At 37.1% G+C, this 19,199-nt stretch overlaps 1 protein-coding gene across 1 annotated transcript in view; it reads left to right on the top strand.

The window, feature by feature from the left end:
- The window catches only part of LOC102021141 (calcium-activated chloride channel regulator 4-like), a 34,006-nt gene extending 15,133 nt beyond the window's left edge, over positions 1-18,873 (top strand). The window contains exons 7-14 of the mRNA XM_005385127.2: positions 2,282-2,509; positions 2,725-2,902; positions 4,334-4,440; positions 7,068-7,283; positions 8,647-8,914; positions 9,959-10,129; positions 17,867-18,100; positions 18,438-18,873. Of these exons, the coding sequence (XP_005385184.1) occupies positions 2,282-2,509; positions 2,725-2,902; positions 4,334-4,440; positions 7,068-7,283; positions 8,647-8,914; positions 9,959-10,129; positions 17,867-18,100; positions 18,438-18,835 (1,800 nt within the window). The 3' untranslated portion in view covers positions 18,836-18,873. The remainder of the gene's footprint in view (positions 1-2,281; positions 2,510-2,724; positions 2,903-4,333; positions 4,441-7,067; positions 7,284-8,646; positions 8,915-9,958; positions 10,130-17,866; positions 18,101-18,437) is intronic.
- The last annotated feature ends 326 nt before the right edge of the window (positions 18,874-19,199 follow it).

Here is a 19,199-nt window from a genome sequence, read left to right as displayed (position 1 = left end):
GGTTCAGCTGTCACCATTCTGGAATGTGATACTCTGTGGCTTTCTCCTTAAAGCAAAGTCTTTCACTGCTGCAGTTTTGAGGCTGCAAAGGGTGGAGACTTGCTGCTTATGATGCTCTCAGGCCATCTTTTCTATTCTTCTGCTCCTTCTCAGCAATGGAGATCTCAACTCTATCTTTGTAGTTCACAGCTTTACTGGAGGTTTCCATCTGACCAAACTAACATTTTAAGTCATTCTGCTGGGCTCTTGCTCTTGATTCTCAACATAGTTCTGGCTAAAAGCCTTCAACAATAGCCATGCCACAGCCTCAACATTCAACTGCCTTGAAAGTTCTGCCAGATTAATTAGTCTGCCAACTTTAATCTCAGTCTCAGGCAAAGTCTCTGCACATGAGCAAAATGCAGACAAACTTTCTGCCAAGCCATAACATACATCATCTGGAGTCCAGCACCCAATACAGTACTTCTTCCCAGCAGAAGCCTCCCAAGCCTGGTCTTTACCATCAGGATTTCTATCAGACTTCTGGTCTTCCAAGCTCTCACCAGAGTCTCCTATACAGAACAGTGTAAGGCATCCCAGCACTACTCTTTCAGATGACATCTCTGAACCTTTCCAAACTCTTCCCATATGCGATTCCCAAGGCTCTTGAACAACAAGGTCAGGTACAGTCACAGCAATGACTCCACTCCTCAGGTACTAAATTCTGTCTTGGTTATTTTTCTCTTATTGCTGGGACAAAATACCTGATGCCCAAAATTGAGGTAGGAAAGGTTTATTCAGCTCACAGTTTGTGGAGGTTTCAGTCCCTAATCAGCTGGCTCTAAGACAGGGTGGCACATGGCAGAGGGCAACAGTTCAAAGTGACAGAAGACAGCAAAAGGAACAAGACCACAAGCGGGGGGACAAACAATCCTCTTTTCCTCCATTATATTGTATACTGGCTATTCATCCATGCCCACACCATCTCCATGTTCTCCTCTTCCACAAGCTGACAATGTTTACAAAGGACGGATCCTGGCCCCCTGCTGAATCACTTAGCTGAACTTTTAAATTTCTCAGGTTGACACAATGAACAACATCCTAGAGTAGTAAGGGCATGTCCTTTTCACCCCAGGATGTAGAACTGCTGAGTTACTTAGTTAAGCTTCTAAACTCCTCAAGTTGACACAACGTATCAACCATAACAGTTATACATCACAGTAACACATATAAATTATGCAAATAAAAGCAAAGTCATAACGTTTAAGTTTCCTTTGGCCATTTCTTTCTTCTGAATATTGTACATGCTATATACAAGTCTTCATTTAGTGACTAATTCACGTAACAACCTAATCGCACACAGGAACTGAATTCAGCATTAAAGAAGGAGCACCTGTATAAAGCTAAATAGAGAACATTTACTGAACTCTTTCCTCATTAACTAGTTACCTATGAAAAATCCTTCAAAATTTGGTAAAAGGATCCACGTCCTTCAGGAGGAGATGAGCTGGGCTTCCAGGTTGGGTAAGGTCCTTCTGCTGGTCTCCACAATGAGCTATGCCTACCTGCTATTACCGTATATTATGTTGTTGTTGCATCTCACACCACTGTCTCACTAGGCTGCAAGCACGTGTCTATCCCTGCTAGATTGAGGGATTCTCCAGAAATTTAAATTTTAATGCATATTTGAATCTCCATGGCCTAGACCAACGTTCATCACATAGGGATGATCAATAAATAATTACTGAAATAAATGGATTTAAAACAAGCAGATGTAATGTACTAAAGCATCCAGAGTGATGGCACAGCTGAGGTACAACAGAGCATGCTGGTAGCCAAAAAATAAATTCTTCAGCAAATGAAAGAGATTAGAAAGTTATAATGATTCAGAGCCAATAACTGTGTCTCTTAGGATTCATCTCCAGGTCTTGGAAGTTTCTGCTCCCCAAGTGATGGAACAGTCTAGATTTATTCTATGGGCTCTGGGGTAGTTTTCTCTTGAGCTAACCAGCACAGAAGTTTTAAGGAGTGATTATATAGAGTCTCTAAAACTGAATTATCACTTCCCAATTCCAACCCACTCTTCCTTCTATCCTTATTACTAATTTGAGTACTTAGCAGCCAAGAGTCATCTCTAGCAAAAGCTTGAGCTCCTTGCTAAACTATGTGTGTTCCATAATATATTGCTTCCTTTAATAAAACTAATTACTGTTTATACAAAAGTCTTACCATACTTTATATGATCTGCTGTTACCCTGCAGCCAAATCTATTTGGTTTGTTTCCTTGTAATTCACTATTTAGGATTTTAACCGGCTATATCGAATGAACCAAGCAGCTAAAACTTTCCTGCTTCAAACTATTGAAAATGGATCCTGGGTGGGAATAGTTGAGTATGATAGTACCACCCACATCAAAAGTAAGCTAGTCCAAATAACAAGCTACAGTGAAAGAAGAAAACTCCTAGAGTGCTTACCTACAGAAGCTTCAGGAGGAATTTCTATCTGCTCTGGAATTGAATCTGCTCTTCAGGTAAAAATTGTTCTGCAGACATAGCTTATCTTTCTTAATTTTTAAGGACATTTCTATGTTAATTGCTACTGCATATACTTTCTGCATGTTTTAACATTTTTAAAAGCACAGGGACAAGCACATACAGTTTTATTTTCCCTAATTTTTTTCTAACTCCTCATAGTCCATTCAGTCTAGGAACAACTGGTAGTTAAAGTCCTGAATTTTGTTTGCAGGTAATTAGAGAAAAACATCATCAAACAGAGGGATCTGAAATAATATTGGTAACTGCTGGGGAGAATAAAAGTGCAAGCTCTTGTGTGGATAGAGTGATACAAAGTGGGGCCATCGTTCATTCCGTTGCTTTGGGGCCATCTGCTGATGTCATACTAAGCGTGATGAGCAGTGCAACAGGTAAATTATGATCTATATATTCTAGTCCTTTGATGGCAATGCATAAATACAGAGCCCGATGAATTTTCCTAACCTGCTCCTGTGTAGGTCCTCTCTATTTTCATGGTGTCCAGAGTTCCATAAGCTGAAAAAAAAAACAAATAAAATTGCTAATCACATAATAAAATAATGAAACAAAATTCCTTTACAGGAGGAATATTGCATATAAGAAAAAAGTTGAATGTGAGCAGAGGAAACCATCAATTTTTCCACAATTGTATAGAGTAAGGGAAAGAAGGCATCAGAGATATGGTGATTTCTAAGCTGGGACTTGAAGGTGTGAATTTCTTTTAGGAAAAGGGTGAGAGAAGGTTACCAGGTCATGAAGGGGGAAAAAATATGTTATAGTAACAGTGCAAGGCATATAGAGGGAATGATATGCCCATGAGACCAGAGCAAGAATCCCATCCATGAGACCACAAAATAAGCCCACTGATGGCTAAACTGTAGAGCTTTCAATGATAATAAACAGCCCCCTGCAGAGCACATATGCCACAGGTTCACCACCACTGGATAAGGTAGGATACGGCTGACAGAAACTCAGACTGAAAAGATCTAATTAATAGTGGCATTTCCAGGTAAACATTAACCATGATAGCTGTTACTTTAGACTCAGAGACAGTTTCTGAACTAGTAAAGAATGCATAATTTACAACATATCAATTGTTGCATTAAGTAGGCTTCTAAATATACCAAATATATAATTATTTTATAAATGCATATTTGCACAAACTTTCATTTTTTGTAAAAAAAAAAATGTTTTTTAGGGTCACTTTAAAATTTATTTCTGGGCAGGGAATACAGCTCAGTGGCATAAGTGCCTGCCTGGCAAGCTCAAGGTCCTGAGTTCGATTCCCAGTACAAAAAAAAAAAATTATTTCTGACACAGTAGCTCCATAAAATTAGTAAATTTGGGGGTGTCTTTCTACTATTTGTCATTTTTCTATCTCCTTGGTGGCAGGTACTCTCCAGATAATTGAATACAGAAGCTCTCTAATTTTTTATAGTTTTCTGATTCTGAGCTTGACTGGAAAACTGAAAGTCAGTACTACTGGGATCATAACTTAAATAAAAGTGAATAGTTCTCTTAAAGGACTGCGTAAAGACTTCAAGCTTTAGTATGTGGAACTGTAATGTCTTTTTAGAATTCTATGGTTATTTGATGTACTTCAGTTGACTAAAATTTCCAGATAGTAAGGTACTGAGGTAACTTCCTAATTACAGCATTTCCGAATTAAAATTGAGTTCATCTTTGTACCTATCTAATTTCAGATTTTTCTATTTTAATACCAAAGCTGTGGTTTTGTTTATATTGTTACCTTCTAAATCATTAAAATGTGATAAATGCCTATCTTTTAAGAAAGTGGCTTTGCTAATGAATTTACATTTTAGGAGGAAATCATTATTATGCTTCAGATCAAGCCTACAGGAGCAGCTTCACTGATGCTTTCAGGACCTTCGAGTCAGGGAATGCTGGTCCCTCCCAAATGTCCTTTCAGGTCAGAGTTTCACTCCTTGGGTTTTCATCTATGCACTTAGAAATAGATAAGAAATAAAATTTGATAGCTATACGTTTTAAGTTCTTTTTTATCTTTAACTTCTATTTGGATGGATAACTCAGGAATTATCTTCTGAACTTTACCAGATTTTTAAATAATAAAACTGGTAGAGTAAGGTATAATATGAATTCGGAGAAAAGGGAAAATCTCTCAAGCTTTCAGTTTGTTGGTTTCTCATTTGAAATATGAAACCACGTGACATCTCTATCTAAAATTCCTGGTGACTTGTTATAAAATCTTAAATGTTTGGTACCATAAAAAACATAAGAAGATCATGAATTTCTAGTCTGTCTGTTTACTCTAATGAAGTAAGATGAAATAACAGTAACAGATAACATTAATTATTTTTCTTATAATGTTTGGATTACAAAATATCAAAACCTAATAATGTTAGGTCAAACTTTACAAAGTTAGATTTTGTCAAATGATATACCACTATTATTCTAGAAATTCACTTAAAAAGTGTCCTACTTCCTAGTCCTCTCCCTACCACACTCTTTGACAATTGTGAAATACAGTCAAATGAACTCAAAAACATAGGTTGGAAATGGAAAAAAATTGAGCAGAAATAAGAGTTAACAAACATTGCTTATCTCTGATGATAGTTTGTCTCTTTATTCTTTCAACTAGCTCTTTATTTCTTATTCTAAATCCCACTCCTTTTCTGAGCATGTGTGTCAACAGCACCATCATTGTCTGTTACTTGATTTAAAAACTGAGTAAACATTATGATATGTCACATATATGATATGTTCAATATCAGTACAGTTTCCTTCAAAATATGTTTTCTCATCATATCCACTTCTACTCAGCCAAAATTATGTCATTTTCTTGCCAAGACTTATGTATTTTATCTTCCAATTCATCAAATCATGGTCTACATTAAAATTTGTCATGATAACCCAACTAAACCTATTTTCTTGTATTCCTCATCAATGAAGAAAGCAGATGTTTTAAGACACATTTTGAATATGCAGAGGTGGTTTCAGACATATGTCTATAGATTTACCCTGAAAACTGTTCTACAAATTATTCTAAAAGACCTACATGGATGTCCCTGGAGGTAAAATTGAAGGAATGAAGAGATTATTTCTGAGGTTTTCGCTTGGATAATGAAAGAACGATGATGTTGTCTGAAATTAAGAAGAGGAAGATAGAACTGATTTTTAAGATATTGTTTTAGGTTCTCTTTTACTGTTACTAACTTTGGCTGGCTGATGTGACATTCACATGGAGTCTTCAGATGAAGTTAAAAGTGCAAGTGCAGAATATGCAAAGTCAGCTAGAAAGGAGACATTTGCACAGAGAAGGTGCTAAAAGTTTTAAGAATGGAGTTCTTAAAAGTAGCAAAAGGAATCAGAAGAAAAGTTCAGTTGCTTTCCTTTGTAATGCTCTTGATCGGCTCTTAAATCAGAAAATAACAAATTTTTCAAGATTAATTTTGATTTGTATACATGATAGGTAGGATGTGGAGAAATACAATGCCCAAATAGATAGCTGTTACCATAACTTACACAAATTGAGGAGAACTTTAACATGGATGTCGGCAGTGCATTATAGGACAAGTTTGCTTTCCACGCTTCACTGTACTGTCTTTCCCTAGAACCAGACAAAGCCACTTACTTTATCAATCTTTCCTGATAAGTGTCTAAAAAAATTAGTCATGCTTACTCTGATAACAATACTTTGTCCACTCAAAGACTTTGTGGAAGACCAGAATTTTTGTCAAAGCAGCAGTATTTGAACAGTGGAATTCACTGCAGAGCTGGAGTCAAGATAGATTTAGAACAGGGTTGAGAAAAAAAACTGAGGCTTCCCATTGCTCCTGAAATGACACCATTCCAGGAAGCATCTTCTTTGTCAATGAATAAAGTTAGCTGTTCCTGACTGAGAATTATATGCGAAGATTTTGAAAATCTCTTCCTTTGAAAAAAGTTTTAAAAAGAGGAGAGATAACATCCAAGTAGGAAGTTTATTAGAGAAGAGGAAGGGGATCAGCAGGTGAGGCAGGAAATGAAGAGGGGTAGTGAGGAGGTGAAAAATGATCAAAATATGTCATATACATCTACAGGTGAAACCCACTATTTTATATAAAGTTTTTTTCAGAAAAAAAAACTTTAATGTCTCGCAGAGAAAAATTCTATTTCTCACTTTTTTTGTTTCTACAGATTCCAACTTTCATATTCATCACTCTGCCATATTTGCCTTTAAAGATGTCTACAGTTAATTCTTTTCTATAGGGGTAGCACCCTTTAATGCTAAAGCTTTGAGTGGGTGTTTGCTGAGATGACTGTGAAATAATAGTAGGACTATATTATCAACTGTAAAACCCATTCATCTGCACAAAGGTGTTCTTTTTATTACACTGTCCTTCACTTAGGTCCTGTGTTTCTACACTTTGTGACTACTCTCAAGTCTCAATAAGTTTTCAGAGAGATCACAGGCCTAAGGTGGTATGTCACATGTAAGCTTGCTCTCAGGTCAGATATTAAAAACAATCTTTAAAAGATAAAAGAATGAAATTATTTCCTTCTGCAGTCATTAACTTTTAAAATGTGTTTAAACAGCTTGAAAGTAAGAGATTAACCCTGAACAATGAAGCCTGGATGAATGGCACTGTGATCGTTGATAGCACCCTGGGAAAAGACACGTTCTTTTCCATCACGTGGGACAAACAAACTCCCAGCATTTCTGTCTGGGCTCCTAGTGGAAAACTGGTAGGAGGTTTAACAGAGGACACTGCTTCCAGAATGGCCTATCTCAGTATTTCAGGAACAGCACCGGTAAGCAATCAGCTTCTAGATTTTTTTAAAAAGAATTTTCAGGACATAAAAATACATTGTTTAAGGTCATAAATAATATTTTTAAATACTTGGGTGCCAAGAATTGTACCATGCTCAAAACTGTAATAAAATGGAATATTCTTTTTATTTATATGTTATCCTAAGAATTTGATAGGAGGCAGAAAGAAATAATGTGAGTAAAATAAGAAGAGAGAAATGGGTAAAACACAGGTTACCTGAGAAGAATTTTGAAGAATAAACCTGGAGAGAATCTTTTGAACATCTAGCTAAATATCCTTCTTTATTCAATTTTTGTATTGTTTTATTTTATTGAGACAAGATCTCACTATGTAGTACAGGCTGGCCTTAAACTCACTTATGTAACCCAGGCTGGCCTCAAACTCACATCAATCCTCCTGCCTCAGCCTTCCGAGTGCTGGGATTACAGAGGGGCACCACCACACCTAGCTTATTCAGTTTTTTTAATTTTTAATTTTTTTGGTACAGTGTGCAGTACTTAATGACTACATTTATCATGGGGAGTTGGTACATGTGCATAACACATTTTAATTCATTTTTTATGCCCTTCCCCTCCCTTCTCTCTCCCTCCCTCTATCTCTTAATCCCCTTCCCTTTGGCAAAGATCTATCTTCCTATTTCCTATCTGGTCGTTTATTTGGCTCTTTAATTATTTTTTAAAATATCCTTCCTAATTAACCCCAATCAGAATTATATAATAGTTGACTGTGAGGTCAAAGAATAACGGTCTAAATCAAGGTCACTTTTCAAACAGTTATTTCCCACCACAAATGCATGACGATGCACAACACTACTTGAGGTTCTATGACAAAATTGCTTCAGCTCTCATCGATGGTATGCTGTACAATCCCTCAAAAGTCTATTGGTTCTACAAATACTTCACGAGTGCCTTTACATGTGCTATCATGGCTACCTTGATGTCTTTAATTGATTCAAAACATTTACCTTTCATGGTCATTTTGACTTTGGAGAAAAGTCAGAAGTTCTACTGTACAAGATCCAGTGAATAAGTAAGAGAGGACATCCCATAATGTTTTTAGCAGCATTCATCATATTTTTGACAATACCTCCTAAAGATACTCAAGGAAGAGAGCTTCCAGAAAAGTTTGAGATAGTGGCAAACAATGGAGTAAGTTTTCAAAACAATGAGGAGTATCTTGAGAGGTATCAATGGCAATGTATTTTCTACTGTGATAATTTTTTACTTTAAACATTCGCCATATTTTGATCTCCCTTGTATAAGATTTATTTTAGAAATGTGTAATAAAAACACAAAAAATAGCTTGACGAGGGATATTCAATATGTTTCCATTGAACATTTTAGGTGGGCACCTGGACTTACAACCTTCAAGCCAAAGCAAACTCAGAAACACTCACTATTGCAGTAACTTCTCGGGCAGCAGATTCTGCTGTGCCTCCCATCACAGTAAGCGCTAAAATGAATAAAGACACAAACAGCTTCCCCAGCCCCATGGTTGTTTATGCAGAAGTTCGACAAGGGTATGTGCCCATTCTTGGAGTCAATGTGACTGCTGTCATTGAATCAAGCAGTGGAAACACAGAAGTTTTGGAACTGTTGGACAACGGTGCAGGTACTCATGGGATTTTATAAATAAATCTAGATTTTCATAATTGAGGGTATCTTATAGTCTTAGAGACATTAAGAAGCAGAGAGACACTCAACAAACTGAGGCAGATTATGGACGAATAGCACAATCATCAGAAAATGTTATCAGGTACAGTAAAAGCTACAAAGTACTAAGCAAGTGTCTTGTATATGCTAAGCACTCAGTAAAGGTTATTTATTATCACCATCTAGACAGTCAGTGTCTATCACCAATTTGATAGGTCTCAGGAGAGTGAAGAGAGAACCAAGAATTTTCCTTTGTTGAGGTAGAAGGGGATTATAGAAAAAGTCTGGACAGAGAAGGTGTAGCACAAGCAGCCAGATGGGGCTACGAGCTTGAACCTGGGCCTCTGGTAGGGAAAGGGAAAGATGCAGTAGTAGTTCCAACAGCTGCAACAAAGTTCAAATACAATTCTCAGAACTGAGGCCCAGGAACAGCTAAAACTGCCACAAGCGAGGAGGACTCATCCCTGGGGTGTGAAATATCAGAGTTAATGGATCAGGAAAGCAAGATCTGAGAGACTGAGACAGACAGAGAGATTGGTAATAAATCTAAATAAGTACTATGTAATTCGCTAGATGACAATTAAATCCTTAGCATTACTTTTAGTAGGAGCCCTTTTACTTGAAAAAGAAATAACATAATTAATGTGTTTAGATAAAGTAAGGTGAAAGTAGGACATTTGGCTAGGAAATCAAAAAGAAGCATAATCATAATAAACTCCATATAATGTAACAAGGTCAGAAAAGTGAGGTATTTAGCATTTATACATACATATATATGAGATACAGATATATCTGTTGTATACAAATTGCATAACACCTCAAACATGACAAGATATTATGCTCTCTCAGAGCATAATGGAAATAATCTCTGAGCAAAGGGGTCAGTTTGGAGCTGTCAGCCCTGTTTGGGTAAATCATATGAATTTTATATGCTTGGCTTAAAAATGCATAAATTTGTCTTTTTCTTTTCAATAATAATTTCTTCCTTTATTTCTAAAATAAGGTGCTGATTTTTACAAGAATGATGGCATCTACTCCAGGTACTTTACATCTTACAAAGAAAATGGAATATATAGTTTAAAAGTACAGGCTTGTGGAGGACGAAACACTGCCATGAGAAGTTTAAGACGTCCAATGAGTCCAGCCAAACATATATCAGGTTGCATAGTAGATGGTGAGTAATTCATGACAGCAGAAACTCAGAGTGTTGGCTCGATTAATATTTGTGAGTTGATATGATTACTGCTTCAAGGATTTAATGTAGTATCTAGACTCTAGCACATATTCAATATATATCAATGTAATGTTTATCACTCAAACTAAAATCATCCCTAGGCATTCATAGGGGATTGGTTCTAAGAGCTGCCCATGGATACCAAAACCTGTAGATGTTCAAGAAACTTATATAGAATGACATAGTAGGGGCTGGGGATTTAGCTCAGCAGCACAGTGCCTGCATGGCAAGCACAACATTGTTCCATTCCCGATACCAGGAAAAAAAAAAAAAATAGAATGACGCAGTATTTGCATAAGCTATAGACCTCCTCCTATATACTTTAAATCATCTCTAGATTACATAAAATACTAATACAATATAAATGTTATTAATTGTTTGTTATACTCTAGAGAATAATGGCAAGAAATAAAAGTCTGTACATATTTAGTATAAAGACAAATGTGTTAAAAAGTACTTATGACCATGACTCATCACATCCTTAGATGGAGAACACACAGATATGAAAGGCCAGTTATGTAGCTTCTCCTATTTCTGTACTGATGATCTCAGTCATATTGAGATTTGCCTCCAAAATTAATCAAAGATTTAATGTAGTATCTAGACTGTAGCACATATTCAATATATATCAATGTAATTCTGAGTGCCTTATCTATGTCAACAAGTATAAACAAGTACAAACAAGTGACAGAATTTATCCATCAGATTGCATATGCTGTGAAATGTATGTAAACAAGTAAATATTTAGTTGGAATGCTTTTAGTAAGTTAAAAGGAAAATTGTGGATTAAGATAATAAGAGAGAAAGGATGAGAGAGAGGCTATCCCCTTGAGGAAGTGAATCAAGGAAGATGGTAGAGTAGGAAGTATCAGGAATCCATCACCCCACCTAAGGAACAATAGTGCTGACAGAATTTCCCTCATGTGGCTACAAAGGAACTCTAGAGTCTATTTGAAAGTTTGTAGCTTCCAGAGCACACTTTCAATGGTAATTTCTGGAAAATTGAGGCGGACTTCACCTTTTATCCCAGGAGCACCTGACCATCCCCTTCAGTTCCATTACACATGGCCCACATTCCTGGAGTGGTTTGCATAAGCCAAGGTGAACAATAAAACCTTGTCCTCACTACTGACTGATTCCTGTTTCTGCATGTGGAGATGTAGAAACAGGAGCAGATCACTTTTGTTATCGTCATTTCCAGTTGGAACAGTTTTCTAGGGTCTTAGACAGATTCTTTTTTTCTCCTTCAATTTTCCCTATTTCTCAGAAAAGACCTGAGAATACCTTCAGTTCACACTTCAGTCTCATGTCTGTCACAGAGGCACTCTACAATGATTTCTTTAGGACAGAAAACTCTGAAGAAGGGTAAATCTGATTTACAGTGTTACTATACAAGTTCCAAAGGTCTACTTTTCAACAACAAAATCACAAGGCGGTGCTGGGGATTTAGCTCAGCAGCACAGAGCCTGCCTGGCAAGAGCGAGGTCGTGAGTTCAATTCCCGGTACCGGAAAAAAACAAACAAAACAAAACAAAACAAAACAAAAAAAATCACAAGGCACACAAAGAAACAAAAAAAAGTGTCCCATTCAAAAGAGAAAATAAATTGATAGGAATTGTCTCTGAGGAAGACTAGATGACAGATTTATTAGACTTTAAAACAACTTTTAAAAGGATGTTCAAAAAGTTAAGCAAAGGGGGCTGGGGATTTAGCTCAGCGGCAAAAGCGCCTGCCTGGCAAGCGCAAGGTCGTGAGTTCGGTTCCTGGTACCGGAGAAAAACCAAAAAACCAAAAAAAAAAAAAGTTAAGCAAAGATGTAAACAAAGGCAAGAAAACAAAATATGAACGAAATTGCAATGTCAACAGTTAGAAAATGGACCAGGGATGTAGTTCAGCAGCACAGCACCTGCCTGATAAGTGCAAGGTCCTGAATTTGATTCCCAATACCAAAAAACAAAAAATACAAAACATAGCGAGGAAATCTACACATAAAAATTACGATACCCAAAATTGAAAGTTCTCTACAGAGACTTAAGTAAGAAGGAAAAACCAGAGAACTAGAAATGATAATTAAAAGTATTTTGTTTTGTTTTGTTTTGTTTTTTTCCGGTACCAGGAATCGAACTCATGACCTTGCGCTTGCCATGCAGGTGCTTTTGCCATTGAGCTAAATCCCTAGCCCCTAACTAAAAGTATTTTATCTGAGAAACAAAAGGGAACATCTGAAGTAACAAGAGTCTAAAGAAACTGTGGGGTAACTCCAGTGGATCAATATGTAGATAGCATCAGACAGTTCTAGAACCTGCAAAATTAAAAATTAAGGCACCAGGAATGCAATGTGTGGTGAAAGCCCACTTTGTGGTTTGTAGACTCCATCTTCTTGTTGTAACTTTACATGGGAGAAGGGGTGAAAGGTTTACATCAAGCTTCTCTTTTAAGAACATTAATCCCATTCATGAAAGCTTCACTCCATAAACTAATTTCCTCCCAGAGACCTTACATTTTAATACTGCCACCTACAGTGTTCTATTTCAACATATGAAAACACAACATTCAGATATTGCAACACAACACAGATATTCAGATATCGCAATTCCTTATTAATATTAGTAGAAAATTTCACAACAAAATATTGGAAAATCAAATTCAGTAGTATATTAAGAGGATTATATACCATGCTGATGTGGAACTTATTTCTGGAATGAAACAATAATTCAATATAGAAAAATTATGTTTTTTAGAATGACGAAAAACCACATGGTCATCTCAGTTGAGACAGAGAAAACATTTGACAAAATTCATACTCAAAACCCACAGCTAACTTCATTCTCAATGGTGAAAAGCTAAAAGCTTTTCTTCTAATATCAGAAAATGATGTAAGAATGATTCTCTCACCAACTCTTACAGAGAAGATAAATTAAGCCTCAATCCTCATTATCTGGTTTCCTACATCTCTTGCTTTTGGTTTTTGTAATAGCACCAGCTGAAACAACGGGAAGTACAGTTGCACCTGTCTTACACATTGTTGGGTTCTTCTCCCAAGCTAGCAGAAGTACGTGCTATGATAGCAATGAAGAGATTATCAGGCATCTTGGGCAGGACTTGACGATGGTGAAGTCTTCCTGCCTCCTGAGTGGTTTTCTTCATTTGTCTCCATGTTATGGGGTCCACAGCTCATACAGATGATAGAGGCTGCCTTTGTCTATTGTCACCTAATGTCATCTGGGAGAAGGCTCTCATTGGTGAGGAGAGCAGAGTCAAGTTCCACCATGGTGTGTCATCAGGGGAGGGTGCTCCTCTGTGATCACAGGCTCCTAGAGGGCACTGACTGTTGTCCATTTTCTGCAGTGACACAAGCAAATCCTCACCCCCATATTAATAGGATAACAATTCTCTGGTGATTTTGTATAGTCCAGTAAGATACAAAACCACAGGAAGACCCACCTGTAAAGTAAGTTAGGGCATTTATAAGAGGAATGTCTGAGTATTTCTAGGTAAAATAAATGACAATATAACTGTACAAGTTTATTGGAAGAAAAATGATTATCAACTAATCCTACATAATCAACAAAGGCTATCTGCCAGGGAACATTGTTTACAAATATGTCGTCTAGCCACAATTAAAACACTGTATTTTCAAAGAAGCCTGATTTTGTTTGCTTAAACTAAGCACAGTTTAGCAATAGCAATTCAGGAGGAAAAAAAAAAAAAACTCAAAATAAACTGAGTAAATAAATAAATAAAGGTTAACAATGCAGCTCAGTGGTAGAGTGCTTGCCCAGTCTGTGCCTCCTAAGGGACCTGCAACAACAACAAACAATGTGTATCATATCTAAGAACTCTTTACCCACCAACAGGTAATATTTTCTCCTATTATTTCTTCTAAAAATTTGACAGAGATAGAGATGTAACTCAGCACAGAACACTTGCCCCGCCCTGCAAAAAATAAAATTATCTTACTTTTATCATTGCAAGGATACAATACTGGACACCAGCAACTTAAAGGAGACATTTATTTTGGCTCACACTATAGTTTTCAGTCCTTGCATGGTCCGCTCCAAGGCAGGGTGGTATGGCAGATGAACATGCTAGAGGAGAGTTGCTCACGGCATGGCAGTCATTAATAACTTGTTGTGAACAACTAGTCCTTGGTAATTAGTCTTTGGTAACTAGTAGCAGATAACTAGTGGCAAGCTAGTCACTAATAATTCTTTGTGGGCAGCTGGTCATTGGTAAATAACCCTTAGTAAATGGTAAGTGGTTACTAGACATGACTGACTAGTTAGGGGTAACTAGTCATTGGTAACTAGTGGTGGGTAGTCATTGGTAACTAGTAACTGGTAAATAGTAATGGTTAACTTGTGGGTGACTAGTCATTGTGACTAGTTATGGGTAACTAGTCAGTGGTAGCTGGTAACTAGCAATAGCTAACCAGTATTGGGCAATTATCCAGTGATGAACTAGTGGGTAACTAGTCATTGTAACTAGCTATGAGTAACATATCATTAATTGGTAGCTAGCAAGGGTTAACTAGTTGTAGGAGACTAGTCATTGGTAACTGGTAACTAGCAATGAGTAGTGAGGAACTAAATGCTGGCAACTAATAACTAGCAATGACTATAGGTGCTGTCATTTTAACTAGTAGTAGTTAACTAGTTCTTGGTAACTAGTCAATGGTGGCTGGTAACTAGCAATGATTAACTAGTTGGGAGAACGTCATTGGTTGCTAGTACTAATTAACCAGTCAATGGTAACCAATAATGAATAATTAGTAATGCTTAACTAGTTGTGGATAATGGTCACAGATAACTAGTCATGGGCTCAATGGTAACTGGTAACTAGCAGAGATTAGTTGTGGGCAACTAGTCATTGATAACTTTTTGTAGTCAGTGGTAACTACCAATGGCTAACTAGTCACATATAACTAGTCATGTGTAAGTAGTCAATGGAAACCAATAACTAGCAATGGTCAACTAATTGTGGTCAATTAACAATTGATAACTAGTTGGTAACTAATCCTCAATGACTAATCACTGGTAATTAGCAATGATTAGCTAGTTGTGGGCAATGAGTAATGATAACTAGCATGTAACTAATCAGCGATGGTTAGTGACTGGTAACAGCAATTATGAAGTAGTTGTGGGCAGCTAGTCATCAGCAACTAGTGGTGAGTCACTAGTTGATGGTAACAAGTAATTGGTAACTATCAGTGGTAACAAGTAATTGGTAACAAGTAATTGGTAACTAGCAGTGGTTCGATATGGGCATAGTCATGGGTAACTAGTCATTAGGACCTGGTAACTGTCACCAACTAACTAGTTGTGGGCAATTAGCATTAGATAACTAGCTGTGAGTAGTCATTGGTAACTAGTGATGGTTAACTGGTTGTGGGTATCTGATCACAGGTAACCAGTGATGGCTAACTTGCTGTGGGTAACTAGTAACTGGTTATGGATAATGAGCAAAAATAGTAACTGCTGCTGGTGGTTAACTAGTCCTGGATAACTAACAGGTAACTTGCAACAGAGACCTGGTGATGGGTAACTAGTGGGTAACTACCTTTAGGTAACTAGTTGTGGGCAACTGGTTATGAGTAACTAGTCCCTGGTGACCAGTAACTGGCAACTAGTGATGGCTAACTCTAGGTAGCTAGAAACACTAGCAATGGGTAACTAGTTGTGGGTACTTTAAGTGGTACCTAGTGATGGGTAAATATATAACCAGCTCTTCTTTGGAGAGAGGACTAATATTTAGAATATATAAAGAAATTTTTAAAAACAGAACACCTAAAAAGGACTCAATCAAGAAATGCACAAATTCAATGAATAAAAATTTCTCAGAAGTACAAACGGCAAGAAAAAACATGACAAAATGTTCAACATCTCTGACCATTAGAGAAATGCACATTAAAGCAAACTCTTACCTGTAAGTCCCCATAAAAATAAAAGAGAACATTAAACACAGCTAACATACCATGACATGGGATAAACAGTCTCCTTTCAAAGGAAGATAGAAACCAATGAGACCTCAGCAAGATTGAAATCCAGCATGGCAAACATTAAATCCTGTAGTTCCATGTCCAGCAGCCAGGGCAGATGTAAACTCTAAAAAGCTTGAGTGGCCGTGCCTCTGCAGCACTGCTGGTGGTTGCAGCCCTCACACCTTCTCACAAGCCGGCTTTGTTCACTCTTTGTGGCTTTCCTTAATGTATATTCCTAGCTTCTCCAATTCTCTGGGTTTCCTGTGCACTTTTGGCTTCACTTTCATCATTTTACACACTGCCATCTCGGGCACACTGCCTGGCTTCTCAGACTTCTGAAATTGAGGTGGAAGCCTCCATGATCCCATAATTCTTGCATTCTGTGTAATCATCACTAGTTACCAGTTAATGTAAAACTAGGACCACGTGGATGACACCAAGGTCTGCTGCCAGCTCAAACAGTACCTGGACCCCTTGAATGGGGGCTGAAGAAGTCTCCAGATGCCTGGAGTGTGAACTGAATCCCAGGGAACCAATTTTCTATGTGGCCCTTCTCCAACATGGTGTCCCAGGCTCTCTTCTCTAATGAAAACTTTACAGCCTTGCACCCTTGATCCTGGGAGGGTCAGGGAGGGCGGGTTCTTATTGATTCCTGACATGCCCTGAACCTATTCTTCCTGTTGTCCTGATGCAAAGTACTTGGCTTCTTTTTAATGCTAATATTCAATAACCAAGTTCTCCTCTGTCTATCTTTGCAGGCACTTTCTTTCTGGTAAAACTGAAAACTTTTTAAATGGGCTTTTTGCTCTTGATTTTCACTATATGCCTGGCTAAAATCCCCCAAAGCATTCATCTCACAGCCCCAACACTGAGAGGTCTTGAAATTTCCTCCACCAGATTAATCCGTCACCCTGAATCTTAGTCTCCTGCAAAGTCCCAGGACATGAACAAAATGTAGATGAATTTTTTGTTAGAGTATAACACACATGACCTAGAGTCCAACTGTCAGTGAAGTTCTTCTTCCTAACTGAAGCCTCTTGAACATAGTCATTATCATCTGCATTTCTCTGAGCATTTTAGTCATCTAAGATATGACCAGAATGGGGATCAAGCTTGATTTATCTCATTTTAGGGATTTTTTTTCTCCACCAGTCATTTCCAAACCCTTTAATTCCTCCCAAGAACCAGTTCCAAAAGCTTCTAAACCACATGGCCAAGTAGTGACAGCAACAGCCCCACTAATCCTGTACCAAAATCTGTCTTAGTCACTTTTCTTGTTTCTAGGACAAAATACCTGACATCCACTCACATTTCAGTCCATAGCCAGCTGGCTCCAAGGCAGAGATGCATGGCAGAGGAGAGCTGCTCATGGTATCAGAAACTCATAACTCCTGAAACACACCTATGTATGCGCAGTTTTTGAATTACCAAGTTAACTATATAGTTTGTGTGACAAAATACTCTAGAGTTGAAATATTCTAAAATAATGAGTAATTCTTATTATCTTTAAAATCTTTTATTATCTTTGAAAAGTATCTCTAGGTGACACTTTTACCATATAGTTTTCCTTCTGTACTATCTTAGCTGTTGACTATGACTATATATGGAAATGACACATGGGATAGATAATTCCATTCATTGAGTTTTAAAATACAAGTACTGCTGTACCTATTAAAAACCAGGAATTTTCAATGCAGGGAAAATTGAAGAGAATGTACTGAACCCCAAAATTGATGAGGACACTCAGCCAATCCTGGAGAGTTTCAGCAGAACAGTATCTGGAGGTGTATTTGTGATATCACAAGTTCCACCTCTTCCCGTCACTGACCTTTACCCACCAAATCAAATCAGAGACCTTGATGCCACACTTCATGGGGATGAAGTCTGCCTAACATGGACAGCACCAGGAGATGATTTTGATGTTGGAAAAGGTAAGGGCGAAGTGCTTTGTGGTTATAAATGAAAAGTGTTCTTTGTAAAATCAAAGGTAAAAGGAGAACACTTTTAAATTGACAAAGCAGCAAGATATTAATTTCATAATCTGATACTTTGAGTCAAACATGACACATTTCAACATTGTCCCAACTTTCCTTACCTTTCCTTTCCTTAAGGTAGTAGTTGGCAAATTGATGTCATTTATCAAAATGTAGATAATGGTGTAGATATGAATATCAGCTTTGTATGACTCATCATTTTAGAAGAGTAAACAGAATAGAATTTAAATGGTATGCTACAGTTCCTAAATTTCTCATATATTTTTTTCCTTAGTTCAACAGTATACCATAAGAATCAGTGGAAGTGTCCTTGATCTAAGAGACCATTTTGAAGATGCTCTTCAAGTTAACACTACAGATCTGTTACCAAACGAGGCCAACTCCAAGCAAACCTTTACATTTAAGCCAGGAAAGATTTCAGAAGAAAATTCAACCCATTTATTCATTGCCATTCAAAGTGTAGACAAAAGTAATCTGACATCAAAAGTATCCAATATTGCACAAGTAGCTTTGTTCATTCCCCTGGGAGAGCCTAGTCCCCATGAAGGTCATCGACATCCTGGGGCTAACACTCCTACCTTGGTGTTGGTGGTGGTTGGCTCTGTTGCAATTATTTGCCTTCTTTTAAGTGCCACCATTTATATATTAAAAAAGAAAAAAAAAAGCAAGTAGACCTAGAACTGGCTTTTAATAAAATCAAGAAAATTGAAGCATGTCTCTGAATATTTTAATTCTGCTTTGGATAATTAACTCATAAAAATAATTTTAAGAGGTTTAGAAAAAATACTTTGATTAAATGTGAACATCCTGATATATTGGAAATATGTACTAAATCAATGTGAATAGTTTTTATTTACTCATTATTTAATCATATGTAGCAATGAATAAAGAAATTTTTATTATGGATATCTGATCATGTTATTTTATACAAAAATTTTCTGGGACATATTTCAATGGCATTAAAGTTAAAATTGAATATCTGTGTATTCAAAACAAAAACAGGGTGAAAAGGAGCAACATATTTGGGGAAAAATAA

Source organism: Chinchilla lanigera, unplaced genomic scaffold (assembly GCF_000276665.1).
Source record: "Chinchilla lanigera isolate Chin_1 unplaced genomic scaffold, ChiLan1.0 scaffold00022, whole genome shotgun sequence".
Lineage (NCBI taxonomy): Eukaryota > Metazoa > Chordata > Mammalia > Rodentia > Chinchillidae > Chinchilla > Chinchilla lanigera.
This window is presented reverse-complemented; position numbering and strand designations above follow the sequence as displayed.